This window comes from Oncorhynchus clarkii, chromosome 33 (genome assembly GCF_045791955.1).
Source record: "Oncorhynchus clarkii lewisi isolate Uvic-CL-2024 chromosome 33, UVic_Ocla_1.0, whole genome shotgun sequence".
Classification (NCBI taxonomy): Eukaryota; Metazoa; Chordata; class Actinopteri; order Salmoniformes; family Salmonidae; genus Oncorhynchus; species Oncorhynchus clarkii.
This window is the reverse complement of record NC_092179.1, coordinates 18051258-18073408: the sequence shown is the minus strand read 5'-3', so window position 1 is coordinate 18073408 and position 22151 is coordinate 18051258. Positions and strand designations below refer to the sequence as shown.

General features: G+C 40.9%; 3 protein-coding genes and 1 pseudogene across 3 annotated transcripts in view; 2 read left to right on the top strand and 2 right to left on the bottom strand.

Moving 5' to 3' along the window:
* LOC139393303 (bcl-2-like protein 13) overlaps positions 1–3132 on the bottom strand; it is a 5504-nt gene extending 2372 nt beyond the window's left edge. The window contains exon 1 of the mRNA XM_071141829.1: positions 2938–3132. The gene's annotated coding sequence lies outside the window, so the exon portion shown is untranslated. The remainder of the gene's footprint in view (positions 1–2937) is intronic.
* Positions 3133–5896: 2764 nt separating this feature from the next.
* On the top strand, positions 5897–10237 carry LOC139393288 (V-type proton ATPase subunit E 1-like). Its single transcript, XM_071141810.1, has 10 exons — positions 5897–6009; positions 6113–6172; positions 6837–6902; positions 7172–7281; positions 7547–7613; positions 7735–7824; positions 8232–8300; positions 8404–8498; positions 8673–8760; positions 9021–10237. Exons 2-10 carry the CDS (start codon positions 6140–6142, stop codon positions 9081–9083), a joined length of 681 nt encoding a protein of 226 aa, XP_070997911.1. The 5' UTR covers positions 5897–6009; positions 6113–6139; the 3' UTR covers positions 9084–10237.
* A 2493-nt stretch (positions 10238–12730) lies between these two features.
* Positions 12731–15511, top strand: LOC139392933 (adenosine deaminase 2-A-like). The gene is made up of 9 exons (XM_071141253.1): positions 12731–13109; positions 13196–13369; positions 13482–13718; positions 13865–13988; positions 14107–14255; positions 14378–14428; positions 14555–14627; positions 15003–15099; positions 15305–15511. The coding sequence occupies exons 1-9, from the start codon at positions 12731–12733 to the stop codon at positions 15509–15511; spliced, it is 1491 nt and encodes a 496-aa protein (XP_070997354.1).
* A 576-nt stretch (positions 15512–16087) lies between these two features.
* Positions 16088–21040, bottom strand: LOC139392932 (probable polypeptide N-acetylgalactosaminyltransferase 8; annotated as a pseudogene).
* Positions 21041–22151: the final 1111 nt, after the last annotated feature.

The following is a 22151-nucleotide window of genomic DNA, read 5'->3' as shown; positions in this document are numbered from 1 at the left end:
TGGAAGGTGAACCTTCGCCCCAGTCTGAGCACTCTGGAGCAGGTTTTCATCAAGGATCTCGCGGTACTTTGCTCCGTTCATCTTTTTATCGATCCTGACTAGTCTCCCAGTCCCTGCTGCTGAAAAACATCCCAACAGCATGATTCTGCCACCACCATGCTTCACTGTAGGGACAGTACCAGGTTTTCTCCAGACGCTTGGTATTCAGGCCAAAGAGTTCAATCTTGGTTTCATCAGACTAGAGAATCTTGTTTCTCGTGGTCTGAGAGTGTTTATGTGCCTTTTGGCATACTCCAAGTGGGCTGTCATGTGCCTTTTACTGAGGAGGGACTTCTGTCTGGCCACTCTACCATAAAGGCCTGATTGGTAGAGTGCTGCAGAGATGGCTATCCTTCTGGAAGATTCTCCCATCTCCACAGAGGAACTCTAGAGCTCTCTCAGAGTGACCATCGGATTCTTGGGCACCTTCCTGACCAAGGCCCTTCTCCCCAGATTGCTCAGTTTGGCTGTGCGGCTAGCTCTAGGAAGAGTCTTGGTGATTCCAAACTTCTTCCATTTAAGAATGATGGAGGCCACTGTGTTTTTGGGGACCTTCAATGCTGCAGATTTGTTTTGGTACCCTTCCCCAGATCTGTGCCTCGACATAATCCTGTCTCGGAGCTCTACGGACAATTCCTTCGACCTCATGGCTTGGTTTTTGCTCTGACATGCACTGTCAACTGTGTGACATTATATAGACAGATGTGTGCATTTCCAAATCATGTCCAATCAATTGAATTTACTACAGGTGGACTCCAAACAAGTTGTAGAAACATATCAAGGATGATCAATGGAAATAGGATGCACCTAAACTGAAAATTCAAGTCTTATATCGAAGGGTCTGAATACTTATATATGTATATGTAATATGTAAATAAGGTATTTGTCATTATGAGGTATTGTGTATAGAATGTTTTTAAATTCCATTTTAGAAAAAGGCTGTAACGTAACAAAATTTGTAAAAAGTCAAGGGGTCTGAATACTTTTCGAGGGCACTGTATTCCCCCAACACCCACTCCTCACCCTCTTATTGTCCCATTGTCTTTCAGTCCATCATTTCCATTTAAATGCCACCTGTATGTAATTGTTCATTCCTTGTATATTGAGATTGAATACATCTGTCCTTCACTGAGTGACCCTGATTAATCATTATGGATGCATGTAAATCTCATCCCAGGCACAGAGTCAAAACACTGAGATCAAGTCAGAGCTGTTTATTACATAATGAAAAAGCATAGAACCACAGTGGCAGAGGACATAGAGGTCACCTTTATCCATGTTTACGATAAATATTTCCTGATTTGATCAACATTGAATGATCAAACAGCTCATGCACTTGTGCCGTACTACTTGTGTTCCTCTGCACAGTTACAGAATGCATTGTGTGTTTGTCCTGAGATGGACTGTCTCTGAGAGGCACATCAGCAGAGACCGTGGATTAAATATCTGTTGGCTAAAGCTGAGTGTAAGCTGTAAGCATGCCGAGAAAGCTGCCCTCTCTCTAACATCGAGGCCTGCCAGGTGTATGTTACTAGGCATTTTGGCACAAGGGGAACCAGTGACATGGTGATCACGCTCTCCCTGCAAGGCACAGAGCAGACCTATAGGCAGATATCCACAAACGTGTTTATGTGGAAGGTTGTTGTACAGTACCTGTTCTAAAGCATATTAATTGCTTAATCTGTCCAATAAGACTCATTCACTCTTTGATTTATAGGTTTCCAATGATCCACCCCTGACAATGGCTTTTAACCCCCACAGAGTTTAATTAAAACAAATCCCTATAATGTGGAGTCCCACTCCTTTCCAGACCTGGGTTCAATTACTATTTGAAATCTTTCAGATACATTTAGTGTTTGGTCTTGTCTGTCTGGAGTGCTAAATGGACGGGGTTTGCACGTTTGCGACTATTCTATTGGCTCCATTGCGCCAGGAAACTTCAATCAAACCCAGATAAAGTATTTGCAATGATTTCAAATAGTATTTGAACCCATGTTTGTTCTCTTCCCCATAGTATCAGATACCTATGGTACTGATGTCAGAGACTCATGGTCATGATATCAGAGCCCCAGAGATAAAAGGTCAGTCTGAATGTCAGACAGAGGAAACGACACATTCTCAGCCCCTCGTGAACCATCTGATGATCTTATCCGATTGGATTTCTAGAAACAGACACATGACAACAGACACACACACGCATGTGCACACACAAACATATACACAGGGACGTTACTGACACAGACACACACACTCGAGGAAAGGCCGCACATAAGCTAGTATTTTCTGATGTCAATGACAAGTTAGCTGGACACAAGACTTCGAACATAGTCCTGCCCCTGTTGATTTAATCAGTTACTCATGACAACCACCAAACAACACCCAGAGAAACAGACCTGTTTATGTTGACAGGTGATACACATGGTTAAAACCTCTTGGAGTTGTGCCCTTCATAACATCAAAGAGCTCCATGATGGCTGATATAAATGGCTTTTATATTGGTTTAACAAAGCAAGCTTTTACAAGGCCCTCTCCCCTCAACTACATATATTACTACTACTTGTGTGTACTATTATGTCCTACTAATACTACTACAGTAGTATACACTCACACACCACAATTCCCCTAAAACTGGGCTCTCCAACCCTGCTCCCAGAGAGGTACCCTCCTGTAGATTTTTCGCTCCAACCCAAGTTGTAACTAACTTGATTCATCGTATCAACCAGCTAATTATTAGAGTCAGGTGTGCTCGATTAGGGTTGGAATAAAAACCTACAGGATGGTAGCTTTCCAAGAACAGAGTAAGGGAGCCCTGCCCTAAAACAACAACAACAAGATATCCTGTGACGCGGCCTTGCATTCCATTAATTAAGAGCAGAATAAAATAAGTGTCTTTCTTACCTGGCTCCTCTCTGTAAAGTGTTGAAAGTTGTAGGTGAGAGACAGATGTTGAAATAGAGTAAGAGACGTGCACTCAAGTCAGGGCTGAGGACACAGCGACAGAGAGGGTGACATACACGCTGTAGTTAGCAATGGACTACCAGCTGCTCCACAGAACACAGGAGTCCCCCCCCTCTCTCTCTATCTCACTCTTCCACTCTCTCTCCCACTCTCTCTTTCTCCATCCCCTGTCCAGTGCCCAGACTATGACATAACAGTTGGCTACAATGTGGCCATGCATGTTTTATGGAGGGAAAAATAAATATATTCCATTTGTAAGAGGCTGCTATAGAATTGCAGCATGCAAAGTGATTGAATCATTGTGCCAGCTTGGTAAAATAGCTCTGCCTTCTATTATGCCTATTGTCTTGCACTGGGTAGACATAACTAGCTGTAAGTCAGTGAAAAACCTCTGAGTGACATAATAGTTAACAGTACAGAGGAGGCAGAGAGGGTAGTGCTGTCACAGGCAGTTGGCCAAAGTTTTCTGACACACTTCCAGATGGCAGACAGTCATTCACTGTTCTGTAGAAGGAAAGAATGCAGACTGAGTAACTCTGTGCTATTTTTATGGAATTCCTCTAACCCTCTAGCATCATCTACTGGCAAGCACCATGGTCTGCACCATTGACTACATAGTCAGTCTGCAGCGTGCTAATTTTTTCCTGAGGATTATTACGAAAATCCTTTAAATAAATGTTGTTGGGAGGGGCTACAGGAGGATGGGTTCATTGTAATGGATGGAATGGAATAAATGGGACAGAGTCAAACATGTGGTTTCCATTCCAGCCATTGCAATTAACCCATCCTCCTATAGCTCATGTCACCAGCCTCCACTGATGTTGACTTTATCCACAATTGATTTCCTTCTCATTTTTATCATATTAGCTACAATTATGTATCAAATCATTTAACATATTAATATTTGAGAGAACATTTCAGTGAGAAGTCCATGCTTGACAGCTTTATTTAATTGAATACACGCATTCAGAAAGTATTCATACCCCTTGACTCATTCCACATTATGTTGTGTTACAGCCTGAATTCAAAATTGATTAAATATATGTTTTTCTCTCATCTACGCACAATACCCCATAAAGACAAAGTGAAAACATGTTTTTAGAAATGTTTGCAAATGTATTGAAAATGAAATACAGAAATATCTAATTTACGTAAGTATTCATACCCCTGAGTCAATACATGTTAAAAATAGCACAGAGTTTCCATTCTGGTTCTGACTCATTCTGGATTCTTTCCTTCTACAGCACAGTGAATGACTGTCTGCCATCTGGAAGTGTCTGCCTTTGGCAATGATTACAGCTGTGAGTCTTTCTGAGTAAGTCTCTAAGAGCTTTGCACACCTGGATTGTCAATATTTGCGAAATATTCTTTTTAACATTCTTTATGCTCTGTCAAGTTGGTTGTTGATCATTGCTAGACAGCCATTTTCAAGTCTTGCCATAGATTTTTCAAGCTGATTTAAGTCAGAACTGTAACTAGGCCACTCAGGAACATTACATGTCATCTTGGTAAGCAACTCCAGTGTATATTTGTGTTTTTTTTACCTGTGCCCAACACTATTTTGTTTATTTTTTATCCTAAAAAGCTCCCTAGTCCTTGCCGATGACAGGCATACCACAACATGATGCAGACACCACCATGCTTGACAATATGTATAGTCCTCAGAAATGTGTTGTGTTGGATTTGCCCCAAACATAACACTTTGTATTCAGGACATAATGTTAATTTCTTTGCCACATTCTTTGCAGTTTTACTTTAGTGCCTTATTGCAAACAGGATGTATGTTTTTATAATATTTGTGTTAGTATTGTGGAGTAACTATAATGTGGATCCATCCTCAGTTTTCTCCTATCACAGCCAGTAAACTCTGTAACAGTTTTAAAGTCACCATTTGCCTCGTGGTGAAATACCTGAGCGGTTTCCGGCAACTGAGTTAGGAAGGATGCCTCTATCTTTGTAGTGACTGGGTGTAATGATACACCATCCAAAGTTTAATTAATAACTTCACCCTGCTCAAAGAGATATTCTGCTTTTTTATATTTACCCATCTACCAATAGGTTCCCTTTTGTGCGAGGAATTGGAAAACCTCCCTGATCTTTGTGGAATCTGTGTTTGAAATTCACTGCTTGACTGAGTGACCTTACATATAATTGTATGTGTGTGATATAGAGATTAGGTAGTCATTAAAAAACAATGTTAAACACTATTATTGCACACAGAGTGAGTCCATGGAACTTGTTAAGCAAATGTTTACTCCTGAACTTATTTAGGCTTACCATAACAAAGGGGTTGAATACTTCCTTTGAAGTACTACTTAAGTATTTTTGGGGGGTATCTGTACTTTACTTTACTATTTATATTTTTGACTACTTTTACTTATACTTCACTACATCCCTGAAGAAAATAATGTACTTTTTACTCTTTACATTTTCCCTAAGACCCAAAAGTACTCATTACGTTTTGAGTGCTTAGCAGGACAGGAAAATTGTCCAATTCAGGCACTTATCAAGAGAACATCCCTGGTCATCCCTACTGCCTCTGATCTGGCGGACTCACTGAACAAACACAAATGCTTCATTTGTAAATTATGTTTGAGTGTAAAAGAAAATGGTGGCGTCTGGTTTGCCTAATATAAGGAATTTGAAATTAGTTATACTTTTACTTTTGATACTTAAGTACATTTGTGTACAAGTGACTTTCACTTTTACTTGAGTCATTTAGGTATCTTTACTTTTACTCAAGTATGACAATTGGGTACTTTTTCCACCACTGTTTATTAGATATTTTACAAATGTATCCACTGCACTCACTCGTTTTTGTTAATATATACCCCTAATTTAACGTAGCAGGCATGATATACAGTGCCAGTAGTGTCTGCTCATCACTCGTGTTACTGGTGGGTGAGACCGGAAGTAAACATCATGTGACGTTGAAAATCAACTGATCCAGCGTAGACGTCTTTAGTCACGACTACAACGATTAATCCATACATTCCTGGCTGTATTTCACTGGTATTTAATGAATTGATTGATACATCGCACTAAAGAATTTACAATATTGAAAACCATGTTGCATTTATTGTATTTAAATCACGGTGTTTATATTTTATTCAAGGAAACAAGATACTAGACTGCTGCAACCATGGCGCTCAGCGATGCCGACGTTCAGAAGCAGGTACATTGCAATTACAGCCTTTTAACCTTAATCCAACTTCTGCTATATTGAGGCATTTTTCCTTTCCAATTATAAATGTTTGCAACTGTATATTTGTAAGGAGCATAATTGTGATTGTATTATGCCAAGGTTGTCCTTGAAAATAAATCAGAAATACTTCTACTAAAATACAATCACAATGTCTAGTATAATTAGGATGTTTAATTGTTAATACATTTAATTGAGACATCTAATTGCACAATACATTTACTCAGTGCTGTATTTGTGAGGTAGAGATGCAATATATGGTCACATGATGGTAAAACCCATGGTCAGCGGAGGAACTTGAGTGATCCTGGGTGTCTTGTCTCACCAACCCTTCTCATGCACTGTATATAAAGTAGAATAGATTAGGAGGCTTCATAATTACATTTCCCTCTAGTTTATGGTTTAGAAACATGTTTTGTTAGATGAAAATGATGAAACAGAAATTTAAGCTATATACATTCCACACAACATGGTTGAACCAAAAGATAAGTTAATTAATGTACAGAGCAATGAAGCTTTCTAAGTCTGCCTCTTGACTCTCTTCAGTATGAAACATGACTTGGAAAGCATGCCTAATGTGGTGAGTCTTATACTGTCAAATCATCTCTAATTCACGCTGTTCTATCCCCCTGTATAGATCAAACACATGATGGCCTTCATTGAGCAGGAGGCCAATGAAAAGGCAGAAGAAATTGATGCCAAGGTACAGTGCTTATTCACAATTGACTGGCATAGTTCAACACATACACAGTGTGTTTTCAGCAAACACAAACTCAAAAGAACTGCATAGGCACGTTCAACTGAAATAAGAAAGCATGATCACTCCCCTAAGACATGAGAATTTACTGAATTAAAGCAATCATTTTAGTACCTTTTAACAGTTCTACTGGTTCAATGCTTCTTAAAATGTATCCTCATAAAGACAGGGCCTCCTCATTGCATGCTCTGAGTGACAAGTGTCTCCCCCTGCAGGCGGAAGAGGAGTTCAACATCGAGAAGGGCCGTCTGGTGCAGACCCAGAGGTTGAAGATCATGGAGTATTACGAGAAGAAAGAGAAGCAGATCGAGCAGCAGAAGAAAATGTTAGTCACTCTTTTTCTTTACAGCTCAGGCAGTGTTGCTGCTGGTCTCTCAGCTCCCTCAGAGACTTCCTCAATCTCTTCTTTCTCTGACGAGGAATTTGTCTGACACACAACTTCCTTTTAAGTATTCTAAATTTGAAGTCACATTCAGCAGCTCATTCATTGTAACAAGCACAGTATATGTTACAGTAGCTTTAACTTACAACTGCTTGGACTTGTGATGTGGTCCTGTGCCACAGGTTTACTTACCTCTCTTCCTCTGTAGTCAAATGTCTAACCTGATGAACCAGGCTCGTCTGAAGGTATTAAAGGCTCGCGACGACATGATTTCAGTAAGTTTAATTTGTCTTGGCTGGAATATTGTTTTGTTCAAACACAGCCAGAGGCATGATGTTCTGCTACAGCAATGCATTCCATGTAAATAATAGGCTAACCCTCAATGTGTGCACTCAGGAAATGTTGAGCGAGGCGCGTCAACGGCTGGCCAACGTAGCCAAGGACCCAGCCAGGTACCCAGCACTGATGGACGGGCTGGTTCTGCAGGTGAGGCCTTTTTTGTAATAATGCAATACTTGTCACTGACACAGTTTTGGTGTTTTATTGGGTTTCCCATTAGCTATTGCTAAAGCAGCAACTACTCTTCCTGGGGTCCACACAGAACATAAAACATGACATAAATCGACAAGAACAGCTCAAGGAGAACGACATGCATGTAAAATAAGACCAATAGAACACAACGCTGAGAGCAACAGAAATAACTATTACTCTAGGCCTACATTCATGTTACATTTTACATTCAGTAGCGTCTATCAGTTACACTCATGCAAACATGTCAGTATGCATTGACATAGGCCTGCATGTTGTTTAGGTCAAAGGCATTGTGTGGTGAGTTTCACTTTATTTGATGCAACTGTTTTGAATGTGTCTGTCGCTCTGTTGTTTAATATTAGGGTTTCTATCAGCTTCTTGAGACCAAAGTGACCATCCGCTGTCGTAAACAGGACCTGCAGGTGCTTCAGGTTAGAATGATCCTTTTCACTTGGTAACAGTTCAATGTTGTTCCAAGTGTATTTCCTTGTATACAGGGTTGATGCATGATTCATATGTTGTATTCCTATTCAGGCGGCTATCCAGAAGACTATTCCCAGCTATAAAGCAGCAGTGAAGAACAATATTGAGGTTCGCATCGACCAGGACAACTTCCTGTCCCCAGACATGTAAGAGGACAGTCCCTTGTCTCAATGTGAACCCATTCATTTCAAATAGGTTTTACTTTGAATTAGTATTGATTGATTAACACGTTATTGAAAATAATTGTCTTCTGTGGTCTTTCTAAGGTGTAAGTCAAGGGTTCATGAGTTAATTCAAAGATGTTTGTGTGTGTCTCTCAGTTCTGGAGGTATTGAAATCTACAACGCTGATGGGAAGATCAAGGTGTCCAACACCCTAGAGAGCAGACTGGACCTCATGGCTCAGCAGGTAAGGGCACAGGGACAGTCTCTCAGGAACTATAGTGGCACTATGAACAGCTAGCACATCTAGTTAATTGACATTTTTCCAATATAAACAACCAACAGTGTGAATATCCTTGCATGAAGCTATCGGCTTACCAAGATTCCTTAGATGTATACACTGTGTGAAGTTTTGCACATGATTGTACTGCAAATTCTCAGATATAGTTTGGCCCTGTTTTTCATGAGGTTCAGCTTGGCACTAATCCAGTGTCTCTTTCTGCTCAGATGATGCCTGAGATTCGAGTGGCTCTCTTTGGTCAGAACCAGAACCGCAAGTTTTTGGACTGAGTGTCTCCACCCATCGTCTTGAAGAGGAGTTTTATTTATTTTTGTTGTGTGAAAATTACCATTGCTGTGTCTGTGAAGAATTCCAAAAACGCAGTTAAAAAAATGGAGAAGGCACCGTTTTGTCATGTATTATTGTATTTCTGTGCATCTTGGGACAGTATAAAAGTTGAACTTCATTGCAGATGTGAGTAGGAGGAGCAACTTTTGCACAGTGGTAATGGATCTGCTGCTCCCCTTGGGATCTTGGTTTACACACCGCAATCATCTTTATTATGATTGGCTGGACAGTAATCATTTCAGTCTGATTGGATCAGGCTGCATGAGAGAAATAGAGTACCACAGTATGAGTCATAATTCCCATAAAACCTAGCAGTCAAACAAGGAAATGGTTCCAATCGTTTTTTCACCATACATTTTTCCCATATGGGATTTTTAGAAACACTCAAGGGCTGTGTTTCATGTAGGCTTACCCTGTCAGGACATTTTGATAACTGTAAATCTCTCTAGGACAAGGTGACTTGTATCAATGTATTAACCTAAAAAAAAATGAAATTCAAATGTGGCTATAATAAAGAACTACAAATGCCATGATGATCGGGACGAGACTGCCGAATCTAGGCAAATGTAAGAATCTCGGATTTGAGAGTAAATAGAGCTGAATATATTGATAAATCACCTTGTCCCAGAAATGTACATGGTTAACAAAACGCCAACCCATGGTCAGCCTACAAGAAATACAGCCCTTATTGTAAGTGTTTCTAAAATTACCTAAGGGGAAAACATGGTGGGGAAATTATTGGAAGCATTTCATTGTTTGTCTGTTAGGTTTTATGGGTATTATGACAGCTCCACTGTGGGAGTCTATTGTAGCCAATGCATCTTGTATCGGCTCCTTATTTCATCTAATAACATCTTCCTCTCATGAAAAAATATAATACAACATTGCATAGAGCATTGACTCACCCATCACTATTTGCTCCTATCTATCACAATTTAAATGAAGTGATGCTGGGAAAACATTGAAGACCAACTATGTCCTTGTTGAATCCAATTAAGTTATTGATATGTCTTTGCTGTTGTATCATGAAACAAGGAAGGGTCAACATTTAAGAGGTTATTGTGAAAATGTTATAAAGATTAAATCGATAGTATCAGTTGCCGGCTCTTTTTTGACTTACACCGATTTCTCTATCGTGCCACATTTTTTGGTGACAGGAGTTGCACTATAGTCTCTGATTTATTGAAGTGAATCATCCATGGCCCCTCCAGAGAATCTCATGACATGCTACATTTGTGGTCTGCATTCTGCTGACTAGCAACAACCATTAAAGAAGTGGGTATACCACAATGTTATTGTGAGCCCGTCAACTCAGACTAAATAGCATAGTACGGGGGTAGTTTGAGAGAGGTTTACAACCTTCAGAAGAAAAAAGTGAATAAGGGAAGTGTACAATACTTTGCTTCTGTTGCTTTTCATTTGTAAGTATGCTTTATTAATGTAAACGTTGGTTGCATTCAATTGTTTGATTCAAATTGTATGATTATCTGAACATTCCTGTTCAGTGCTGTGTTTCATTGTTCTTAGAAATCCAATTTTATTTGCCACATACACGTGTTTAGCAGATGTTATTGCGAGTGTAGCGAAATGCTTGTGTTTCTAGCTCCAACAGTGCAGTAACATCTAACAATACACACAATCTAAATTTAAGGAACGGAATTAAGAATAAATATTTTGATGAGCAATGTTGGAGCAGCATAGATTAAGATATAGTGAAATAGGATAGAATACAGTGTATACAGTTGAAGTCGGAAGTTTACATATGCCTTAGCCAAATACATTTAAACTCAGTTTTTCACAATTCCTGACATTTAATCCTAGTAAACATTCCATGTCTTAGGGCAGTTAGGATCACCACTTTATTTTAAGAATGTGAAATGTCAGAATAATAATAGAGAGAATGATTTATTTCAGCTTTTATTTCTTTCATCACATTCCCAGTGGGTCAGAAGTTTACATACACTCAATTAGTATTTGGTAGCATTGCCTTTAAATTGTTTAACTTGGGTCAAACGTTTCGGGTAGCCTTCCACAAGCTTACCAAAATAAGTTGGGTGCATTTTGGCCCATTCCTCCTGACAGAGCTGGTGTAACTGAGTCTGGTTTGTAGGCCTCCTTGCTCGCACGTGCTTTTTCAGTTCTGCCCACAAATTTTCTATGGGATTGAGGTCAGGGCTTTGGAATGGCCACTCCAACACCTTGACTTTGTTGTCCATAAGCCATTTTGCTACGACTTTGGAAGTATGCTTGGGTTCATTGTCCATTTCGAAGACCCATTTACGACCAAGCTTTAACTTCCTGACTGATGTCTTGAGATGTTGCTTCAATATATCCACATATTTCCCTACCTCATGATGCCATCTATTTTGTAAAGTTACCAGACCCTCCTGCAGCAAAGCATCCCCACAACATGATGCTGCCACCCCCGTGCTTCACAGTTGGGATGGTGTTCTTTGGCTTTTAAGCCTCCCCCTTTTTCCTCCAAACGTTATGTTTGTGGCCAAACAGTTCAATTTTTGTTTCATCAGACCAGAGGACATTTCTCCAAAAAGTACGATCTTTGTCCCCATGTGCAGTTGCAAACCGTAGTCGGGCTTTTTTTATGGCGGTTTTGGAGCCGTGGCTTTTTCCTTGCTGAGCGGCCTTTCAGGTTATGTCGTTATAGGACTCATTTTACTGTGGATATAGATAGCTTTGTGCCTGTTTCCTCCAGCATCTTCACAAGGTCCTTTGCTGTTGTTCTGGGATTGATTTGTACTTTTTGCACCAAAGTACGTTCATCTCTAGGAGACAGAATTTTGCAATTCTACAATTCTTTTTCTGAGGTCTTGACTGATTTCTTTTGATTTTCCCATGTTATCAGGCAAAGAGGCACTGAGTTTGAAGGTAGGCCTTGAAATACATCCACAGGTACACCTCCAATTGACTCAAATGATGTCAATTATCCTATCATAAGCTTCTAAAGCCATGATATCATTTTCTGGAATTTTACAAGCTGTTTAAAGGCACAGTCAATTTAGTGTATGTAAACTTCTGACCCACTGGAATTGTGATACAGTGAATTATAAGTGAAATAATCTGTCTGTAAACAATTGTTGGAAAAATTACTTGCACAAAGTAGATGTTCTAACTGTCTTGCCAAAACTATAGTTTGTTAACAAGACATTTGTGGAGTGGTTTAAAAATGAGTTTTAATGATTCCAACCTAATTGTATGTAAACTTCCGGCTTCAACTGTGTATATATATATATATATATATATATGAGATGAGAAATGCAAAATATGTAAAAAATTAAGTGACTGTCATATTCTTTGTCGGAATGCTGGTGAGTTGCCGCCGCTCTGATTTCAAAACATTCTCCCCGGCTTTATGTAATAACACAAATTCCTGGGATAATAATGTAAGAAATAATACATAAACTAAATATTGTAATGTTTCCTAAGAGCATGAAGCACGGCAGCCCTATCCGTTGGTGCTATTTTCTCTTGCAGCATCAGCGTATAGGTTTACAGTAGTACCTTGTGTTCTAAATTACAATTTCTGAAAAAGTCTTTATTCATTGTTGAATAAAATGTAGTATTTAGTTGAATGAGTGGCCTCCTCAAGAAGGATTTCCACAGCCGCTTCTTCCAACCTCCAATGACACTGCAGGACAAGGTGGTTTTGCCCTCTAGAGGGAACTATAACATCACCCTCCAGTTGGCAGCTGTGATGTGCTGTGTTACAGTATGTGACGGGACCCCGGACCCCAGTAAGAGGGAGACGATGTTGCACCAGGAGGCCTCCAGGCAGACAGGAGGCCGTGTGCAGTTGACAGGGGCAGAGCAGCGGCTCGACACAAACCTTCACAAGCTAAAAGAACAAGAGATGGCTGCAGCCCAGTTCCCTCCTGCCATTCACTTCTTCAAGGCACAGCGCCTCATCCATAGGAGTCCCATCTTTAGCCTGCTGCAAATGATGCCCAAAGGTAACACAGTAATACAGTCCCACCTCCCTACAAATGTTTTCCATCGATTTATGTATGGTTAGTACATTCTCTATGCTGGGTCACAGGGGCAGCCCCCCACATCCACAGCTCATCCCTGGTTGATTGGCTGGTGAAGAACATCACATACAGGCCCCATTGTTACATCTGCTTCACATGGGGCAGGTCTGTATGGTTCGTCTTCTCTACCTGGGACTGCCTCTACTGGCAACTGTTGAAGACCTTGAGAGCCAACATGGCGGGTCCTACAGACAGTCCACTATATCATCAAAGCCAAGCAATACAAATAGGCGTCTGTGAATGAACACATGTAGTAGCAAAAAGACAACTTTCTTATTCATGGAAGGGTAGTTTATCTTTTTGGATGTTTTTCCAGCTTGATGCAAAACCTCACACTATCCAATGATGATCCAAACACTACCTACCCGAGCCAGGATGCAGTGTGGGAGAGGTTTGAGATGGCATTCGTGGCCATAGCTGGGCTGGTCAGCTACGCTCCTGTGTTTAAAGACTTTCTCTACAAGGGCTTAGAACAGCTATTTCATGACAACATCACGTACCTGGAACTAAGAACTGGGCTATCAAGGGTTCGTACTGTGGACCTTAATTGAAAGTATATTGGGAAATGTAGTGGGCTGGAATTACATGTTACCTAGGCTATTTTAGATAGCTATATTTTTTTCTTCCCCCAAGGGTTTTTGGTGTTTTGAACTGTTTTTATTCTGCACATCCTGCAGAAATACGAGCTGGAAGCAACCATGATAAAGCCTGGTCCCTGAGGACTTATCAGGAAGGCACTCACCAGTTTGTGGCTGAACACCCTGGCTTTCTGGGAGCTCAACTCATCATTTTTGTCCCTAGGTACAGTACAGACATAATTATTTATAATCATTTCGGACACTCTATCTGTGCTTGACTGAGCTAGCATGTTGCAATGGAAACAATAGAATGATTGGCACTGCCCTTGTGTGCACCTTAGGGTTCTAAGTGTGTCTGATGTTAAAGCAGCTGTAAAAGAGGCCATTCAGATGCAGAAGGATTTCCCAGAGTTTGTTGCAGGATTCGACCTGGTGAGAATTATTTTGAGGGGTAGAACCAATCATTATGTCCACTCATTACTGAAAATAAATACACAAACAATTTCCTGATTTAATACAATGTTTACAAACTTATTTATTACATTCCGTCTATTTGACATACCTTGTAAAGTGAACTGTTCTTTTGTGGTTTTAGGTTGTCAAGCTCTCGACCTGCAGAGCTTGGAGTCACGCTGCCATTCTTCTTTCATGCAGGAGAGACTGGCAAGCATAGGATGATTGATTTAAAACAATTGTGTAATGAACAAAAACAAATCTACGGTATCTGCATATTATTGTGATGCACTTATAGTATAACGTGTGTGTGTGCACGCATTCATACGTTCGCAGACCATGAGGGCACTGAAGTGGATGAAAGCATTCTGGATGCCCTACTGTTCAACACCACACGTATTGAGAATGGGTGTTAGGTATGCGTAACTGGCTGTAAGGGAGTCAGGCGCAGGAGAGCAGAAGTTGGGCAGCCAAAGGAGCCTTTTATTTCGGAGAACAAAACACAAAACACAAGGCACTAAGAACACTAAACACAAAATGGGTTGACATAACCCAGCGCAAACCAGTCTAGCGTGCACATACACGAAACAACTCCCCACACAGACATGGGGGGGAACAGATGGTTATATACACGTCTAATACTGAGGGAATTGAAACCAGGTGTGTAGGAAAACAAGACAAGACAAATGGAAAAATTAAAGGTGGATCGGCGATGACTATAAAGCCGGTGACGTCGACCTCCGAACTCCGCCCGAACAACGATAGGAACCAACTTTGGCAGAAGTCGTGACAATGGGTATGCCTTGGCACACCACCCACTGGCAAAGGAGCTCTCCAGGAAAGACAACGTGGCCGTGAAAGTATGCCCCATCTCAAACCAGGTAAATGCCATTGTCTGTCAGTACTCATCATAATATTAACTAATTCCCATTGGTTAAATAAAAAAGCTGCACTGTAGGGTATTTCAGTTTGATGACAGTAAAGTTCATCTTAACTGTAACTCTAGATTTCTCTGTGTCAGTTGTCATTAGTCCATTGAGTTAAATCAGTGTTGCCGTCCCTGAATCCCTGTGTGTCAATGGCCAGGTGCTGAAGCTGGTGTCCGACCTAAGGAACCACCCTGCAGCAGTGCTGACGTCTGAGAGCTACCCCGTGGTGGTCAGCTCTAATGACCCGTCCCTGTTTGGGACCACTGGGCTTTCCTATGACTTCTATGAGGTGTTTGTGGGCATCGGTGGCTTGAGGGCTAACCTGGGCACTCTCAAGGATCTGGCCATCAACTCCATAAGGTGAGGTCAAGAGTTGTTTAGAGAATTTCAATGTAATAGTATTTCATGTATCTCTATGGTATTACCTCTGTTTGCTCTGGATAATAAGTGTTTCATCTCTCATGGCTGTTAACATAGCTAGCTAGCGTATGGGTGATTGGGTTCGGAGACTACCAAGTGCTTAATTTGTAGTCGTGAAAAGTTTGTTTGACAAAGTAACCACGAATCTACCATAGATATAACTCACTGCCATCACAGTTGAAGGAGAGAGGGCTGGCCATGTGGCAGAGGCCGTGGGATAAATTCATCTTTGAGAACTCATACAGTAATCCCTGAGCAGTCAAGGACGGGACTTCTTCAAAGCCAGAATGATGTAAACTCAGCTCTATATGATGTCAATGCAGACACATATTCTATGACCCTCTTTGGTGAAAATCTACAGTGAATCAGTAACAAACCACAAATGAGTGTAAATACAGGAATCATATTTATTCTTTCTTTGCTCAATAGCATTTCACATTCTGTGAAGGATGTAAATCTGTCCCCATGAAGCTATGTACAACCAACAGCTCACTAAGATCACACAGTCATCTCACTGCTGACTACCGATTGGCTTTTCAAAGCATGATGATAACTCCTATAGTCCTGCTGTATTGTCTATGGTACAGTAGGCCTAGACATCTCAGTGTATCAGAAGTCTTCTATCACATTCCGTATTTTCCAGTGCTGCCCACTGCACTCCTGAATGATGAGCTGGTAGAAAGTGTCCTCCCCTGGGGCAATCTCCAGACATCTCTTTGTCTGTCTGTTCTGGATGGCTTTTCCCTGTAAAACACAGCAAACATTCTACTGTACAATATCACACTAAAGTCAAAGACATCTCCCATGTTTCCAACAGTTTATAAGCATCAATTTCCCTATTTCATGTTGGAGTGCTTACCTGTTGAAATTCCTAGAGCATGTGGAATCCCTTCTGCTTGGCCTCCTTGCACTCATACAGTCCTGGGGTTTGAGTGCCAATGTCCATCAGACAGCGATTACTGTTGTACTTGTGAGACTTGATGCCTCCAATGTAGATCTCCCCGCTGGCTCGATAATAACAGTTCTGGACAGAGAGGATAGATATTTTGACAGTACTTTGCAATGTGGTATGGGTTGAATCCCGGCTCTGCTATGGGATGGACCATATTATACAACTAATTAAATTCTAAAATACTAAGCAATGATTCTACAAACCTGTGGAGTAAAATAATTGCATCCATGTAAAATAGGTGTGTTCCCCGGAACTGGGACTTGATCTATGCAGAGATCCATCTTCAGGTCATTGACCATCTGTTGATTTTATGGACACAGATTAAACAATTATAAAAGTGCAAATTCCTATCCTGATAATGAGTTGGAATTATGACCCTGCATCCAATTGAAGAAGTAATTATATGCACCAAACACAGTTGGTGAGGAAATATACAGTGGGGCAAAAAAGTATTTAGTCAGCCACCAATTGTGCAAGTTCTCCCACTTAAAAAGATGAGAGAGGCCTGTAATTTTCATCATAGGTACACTTCAACTATGACAGACAAAATTAGAAAAAAAACATCTGAAAATCACATTGTAGGATTTTTTATGAATTTATTTGCAAATTATGGTGAAAAATAAGTATTTGGTCAATAACAAAAGTTTATCTCAATACTTTGTTATATACCCTTTGTTGGCAATGACAGAGGTCAAACATTTTCTTTAAGTCTTCACGAGGTTTTCACACACTGTTGCTGTTATTTTGGCCCATTCCTCCATGCAGATCTCCTCTAGAGCAGTGATGTTTTGGGGCTGTTGCTGGGCAACACAGACTTTCAACTCCCTCCAAAGATTTTCTATGGGGTTGTGATCTGGAGACTGGCTAGGCCACACCAGGACCTTGAAATGCTTCTTACGAAGCCACTCATTGCCCGGGCGGTGTGATTGGGATCATTGTCATGCTGAAAGACCCAGCCACGTTTCATCTTCAATGCCCTTGCTGACGGAAGTAGGTTTTCACTCAAAATCTCACGATACATGGACCCATTCATTATTTCCTTTACACGGATCATTCGTCCTGGTCCCTTTGCAGAAAAACAGCCCCAAAGCATGATGTTTCCACCCCCATGCTTCACAGTAGGTATGGTGTTCTTTGGATGCAACTCAGCATTCTTTGTCCTCCAAACACGACGAGTTCAGTTTTTAACCACAAGTTCTATTTTGGTTTCATCTGACCATATGACATTCTCCCAATCTTCTTCTGGATCATCCAAATGCTCTCTAGCAAACTTCAGACGGGCCTGGACATGTACTGGCTTAAGCAGGGGGACATGTCTGGCACTGCAGGATTTGAGTCCCTGGCGGCGTAGTGTGTTACTGATGGTAGGCTTTGTTACTTTGGTCCCAGCTCTCTGCAGGTCATTCACTAGGTCCCCCCGTGTGGTTCTGGGATTTTTGCTCACCGTTCTTGTGATCATTTTGACCCCACGGGGTGAGTTCTTGCGTGGAGCCCCAGATCGAGGGAGATTATCAGTGGTCTTGTATGTCTTCCATTTCCTAATAATTGCTCCCACAGTTGATTTCTTCAAACCAAGCTTACCTTTTGCAGATTCAGTCTTCCCAGCCTGGTGCAGGTCTACAATTTTGTTTCTGGTGTCCTTTGACAGATCTTTGGTCTTGGCCATAGTGGAGTTTGGAGTGTGACTGTTTGAGGTTGTGGACAGGTGTCTTTTATACTGATAACAAGTTCAAACAGGTGCCATTAATACAGGTAACGAGTGGAGGACAGAGGAGCCACTTAAAGAAGAAGTTACAGGTCTGTGAGAGCCAGAAATCTTGCTTGTTTGTAGATGACCAAATACTTATTTTCCACCATAATTTGCAAATAAATTCATAAAAAATCCTACAATGTGATTTTCAGGATTTTTCCCCCTCTCATCTTTTTAAGTGGGAGAACTTGCACAACTGGTGGCTGACTAAATACTTTTTTTGCCCCACTGTATCCAGAACAACAGTAACATTTTAGCATTACTCACAGCTCCATAACCAAGCAAGTCACCCAGGGGGTCTAACATTGGATACACATTGTCCAGATTCCACTGGAAGGGTTTGCAGTTCAGACCCTCTCAACTTCTTCCTCTCTGAAACATCCCCAATGTCTATGCCATGATCCTGTGGTGAGAAAGAGGAAGATTCCTAATACAGAATCACAGGCTGTGTGAGCAATCCTTGATGATGGCTTACCACCATCATTTTACAAAGATCCTATGATCTTTATTATGGCATTGAGTAATAGACCATTCTTATAATATTGACTGTCTAGTCTACTTATTTTCAAGCACAAAGCATGCATAACAGCGATGATTGTTATTCCATAGGAGCAGCTGAACAAAACCTATTTTTTGAATGGTCTGTTGTGTACAGTACCTTCAGTGGGAGGTTCCAGGCGATGTTGACATTATGTTTGTATTCATCCATCCAGACCTCAGCCACTCTCAGAGCATTCCTCTTCATTGTAATGCTCAGGTCTGGGAGATAGGGTTTATGGGCCCTTTCGATGTGGGCTATTTTAGAACAAGGTATGACCTCGACACTTCCACCACACAGCCACACCTAGACACACCAAACACCAAGAGGCAAGTACGAGTTTATAGATATGGACTGAAGTGTCTGGATGTTGGACGTAGATTGGCTTGTTCAAACTGAACGACTCAAGAACAGAAAGCAATTCTGCAAACACAAGTCTGCTTTGATTTCCAACATTCATTCATAAACTGTAGCAGAGGGGCTTACCCGGATGCCCAGTTCAACATTTTCACCTCCATAGATCTTCATACCACCATCCAGAGCACCAATTTCCCCAAAGAACAGGAACAGATAACGCAAAATAACAATGCAGGTGTAAATATTAGGTAAGATTTTCCTCCCAAAGCTGTGCTTTCCTTTTCGCCTTTTCAAACAGACTTGTGAAACAGGACTATCATCCAATGATGAAATCACAAACAACTCACTTTCCTGGCTGTGTCTCGTCTTGTAAGGCATACCATCAGGTCTGAAGGACTCGTACATACACCGCAGGGCCCAAGGCGTTTGCATTCGGCCAATAACGTGTGACTGTCAAGTCATCATGGACTTTGTCAAACACCGGTGTCAACACCAACGTGCGGTCCTCCTAGTATGCCCATAATGGAGGGGCTCCTGACAAACATACACAACACATAATGGTCATTTCTAAAATGGGAGATGTGACATTCATTTTAATGAATAGATAACGCAAAATAACAATGCAGGTTTAAATATTAGGTAAGATTTTCCTCCCAAAGCTGTGCTTTCCTTTTCGAAACGAACAAAGCTCTTTACCTGACCTTCTATTCAAATATGTCTAGAAATGTATATGTTTTGTGCTCTTGTAGGAAGCAATCCCTCCCCTATTGTTCACAACAAATTATCTATAACAGGGCTAATAACTCACTAACTAGCTCCGATGTGTTCTGCCGACAACAATCTCTTGCATAGGTAATTTTGTTTCGGTATGTTGCACTGAAAGTGTCTAAAATTGCATTGACTTGATCACAGTTGCCACATTAAAGGGAAATGTTGATAGTGTTAACAAGGAGAACTACAACAGTGGTCACCAACGTTTTCTGAGTCAAGGTCAATTTGAATCAAAATGCAAGCCGAGATCTACCTCTCAGATTAGTTTTTACATAACTAAAACATGTAAGCCAGTAACCAATTAAAAACAGTACTGTAGCAATGAGGTGTATGCAGTAAGCTATAGGCCCAATACATTATCACCACATATTGGCTTTGCTGCCAATGCATTGTTGTTCAAGACATTTTTTAAAATTATATTTCAAAATTTGAGGTAGGCTATATGATCACAGAGGTAATAGATCTGTTGTAATATTACTTGTGAAGCACAGCTGAGTGGGCTTACATTTAAATCATTTGTTTTTTATTTGTATTTTACTTGGCTGATGGTGCCTTCATTTGATGGTCAGTCTCAGCAGAGGGGAGAGCAGCAGACTGAGGGTCAGCCTCTCAACATCCCTCCGCTCTCTCTTTCCTCCACTGACACTGACCAAAAAGGGACACCGTCTTCCAGCTGATGGCGAAACTCAAGTCGCACCACATTATTTCTGCCTCATGCACAAATTCATGTTGTTACTCCTATGGACAGAGAAAGTGTAATATTCCTGGATATTAAAAAATACCCAAGCTGCTAATAATAACAACGCAAGCCTATAGGTTTCACTTTCCTACTCATTCATTACTGCTGCAGTGCTTGTTGCAGTGCTGAGTGGAAATAGGAAGAACGCACATTTTATGGCTTATAAAAGTGTTGAATAGAGTGCTGACAGTGCTGAGTTAAGAATTTAAACATGAACTCACTCATAAAAACAGCATGTCTTTGCTGTATTCGTTGACAGTCTCTCTGTAGTCATAGTTTTAGACATTTTGAAATCTCACAGTATCAACTTTGTGGAGCTTTCTTTTATGGCTGCTATGTTACTGCAGACACGGTCATCTGAGCCATCCGATTAGCCAGCAGTAAGCCGATTAGCCAGCAGTAAGCCTAGTGCACGTGATTTCTTCTCTAGGCCCACCGGGAAAGCACAGTTTGTACCTTCAGACACATGAAATGGTCCAAAATGGCAACAGTTTGCCTACCTGGCGGGTGCGGGTGCATCTACCGCCAACAGCCCGAGACAAAAAAAAAATAATAACACAAGGCTTTATCATTGACTTTTTTACAGAAATGGTTGTCGATCGACTAGGAATACCTTGTCGATTGGTCGCGATCGACCAGTTGGTGACTAATGCTCTAGAGTGAAGTTCAATCTCGTGCTTCTCTCTGTGGGCTGAGCAGTCCTGGGGAGCTGTGTGTCAGTCTCTTGCTACTGCGTGCATGGGCACTCACACAGTTTAGAGGGAAGATTGCACTTAACACTAGTTGCTCCTGTATGTCAAATCTGTCTGTTAAATTACTAAAATGTAAAATACTTTTAACTTTTTATAGCTTGGAGGCAGTTTTTCAACGTCTGGATGAGAAGCGTGCCCAAGGTAAACTGCCTGTTACTCAGGCCCAGATGCTAGGATATGCATAATAATAATAATAATAATAATAGGTAGATTTGGATAGAAAACGCTAAAGTTTGCAAAACTGTTAAAATAATGTCTGTGAGTATAACAGAACTGATATGGCAGGTGAAAACCTGAGGAAAATCCATTCCTGAAGTGGGATTTTTTAAATTTTTTAATTGAATGCCTATACAGTATCTAATGGGTTAGGACCCAGATTGCAGTTCCTATGGCTTCCACTAGATGTCAACAGTCTTTAGACATTGTTTCAGGCCTTTTTTCTGAAAAATGAAGAAGAATGAGACCTTTTGTCACTGGACTGAGGAAGAATGCAGAGCTGGTTTGCGCTCGTAACCGATTGCGCGCCCTTCTTTGTTTTTCCTTTCTATTGAATACGCTATTGTCCGGTTGAAATATTATCGATTATTTAGACAATTGATAACCTGAGGATTAATTATTAACATCGTTTGACATGTTTCAACAAACTTTACCGGTACTATTAGGATGTATTTGTGATAAGGTGCTTCTCGGTGAGAGGTGTAGGAGTCAGGCGCAAGAGAGCAGGG

Excerpts from the sequence above, each read along its gene's own strand:
- LOC139393288 (XM_071141810.1), top strand. The coding sequence starts at position 6,140 with ATGGCGCTCAGCGATGCCGACGTTCAGAAGCAG. Across the intron at positions 7,282-7,546 it reads ATCGAGCAGCAGAAGAAAAT|TCAAATGTCTAACCTGATGA; the intron begins GTTAGTCACTCT and ends CTTCCTCTGTAG. Across the intron at positions 8,301-8,403 it reads AGGACCTGCAGGTGCTTCAG|GCGGCTATCCAGAAGACTAT; the intron begins GTTAGAATGATC and ends ATTCCTATTCAG.
- LOC139392933 (XM_071141253.1), top strand. The coding sequence starts at position 12,731 with ATGAGTGGCCTCCTCAAGAAGGATTTCCACAGCCGCTTCTTCCAACCT. Across the intron at positions 13,989-14,106 it reads CTCATCATTTTTGTCCCTAG|GGTTCTAAGTGTGTCTGATG; the intron begins GTACAGTACAGA and ends TGTGCACCTTAG. Across the intron at positions 14,628-15,002 it reads ACCACACGTATTGAGAATGG|TCGTGACAATGGGTATGCCT; the intron begins GTGTTAGGTATG and ends CTTTGGCAGAAG.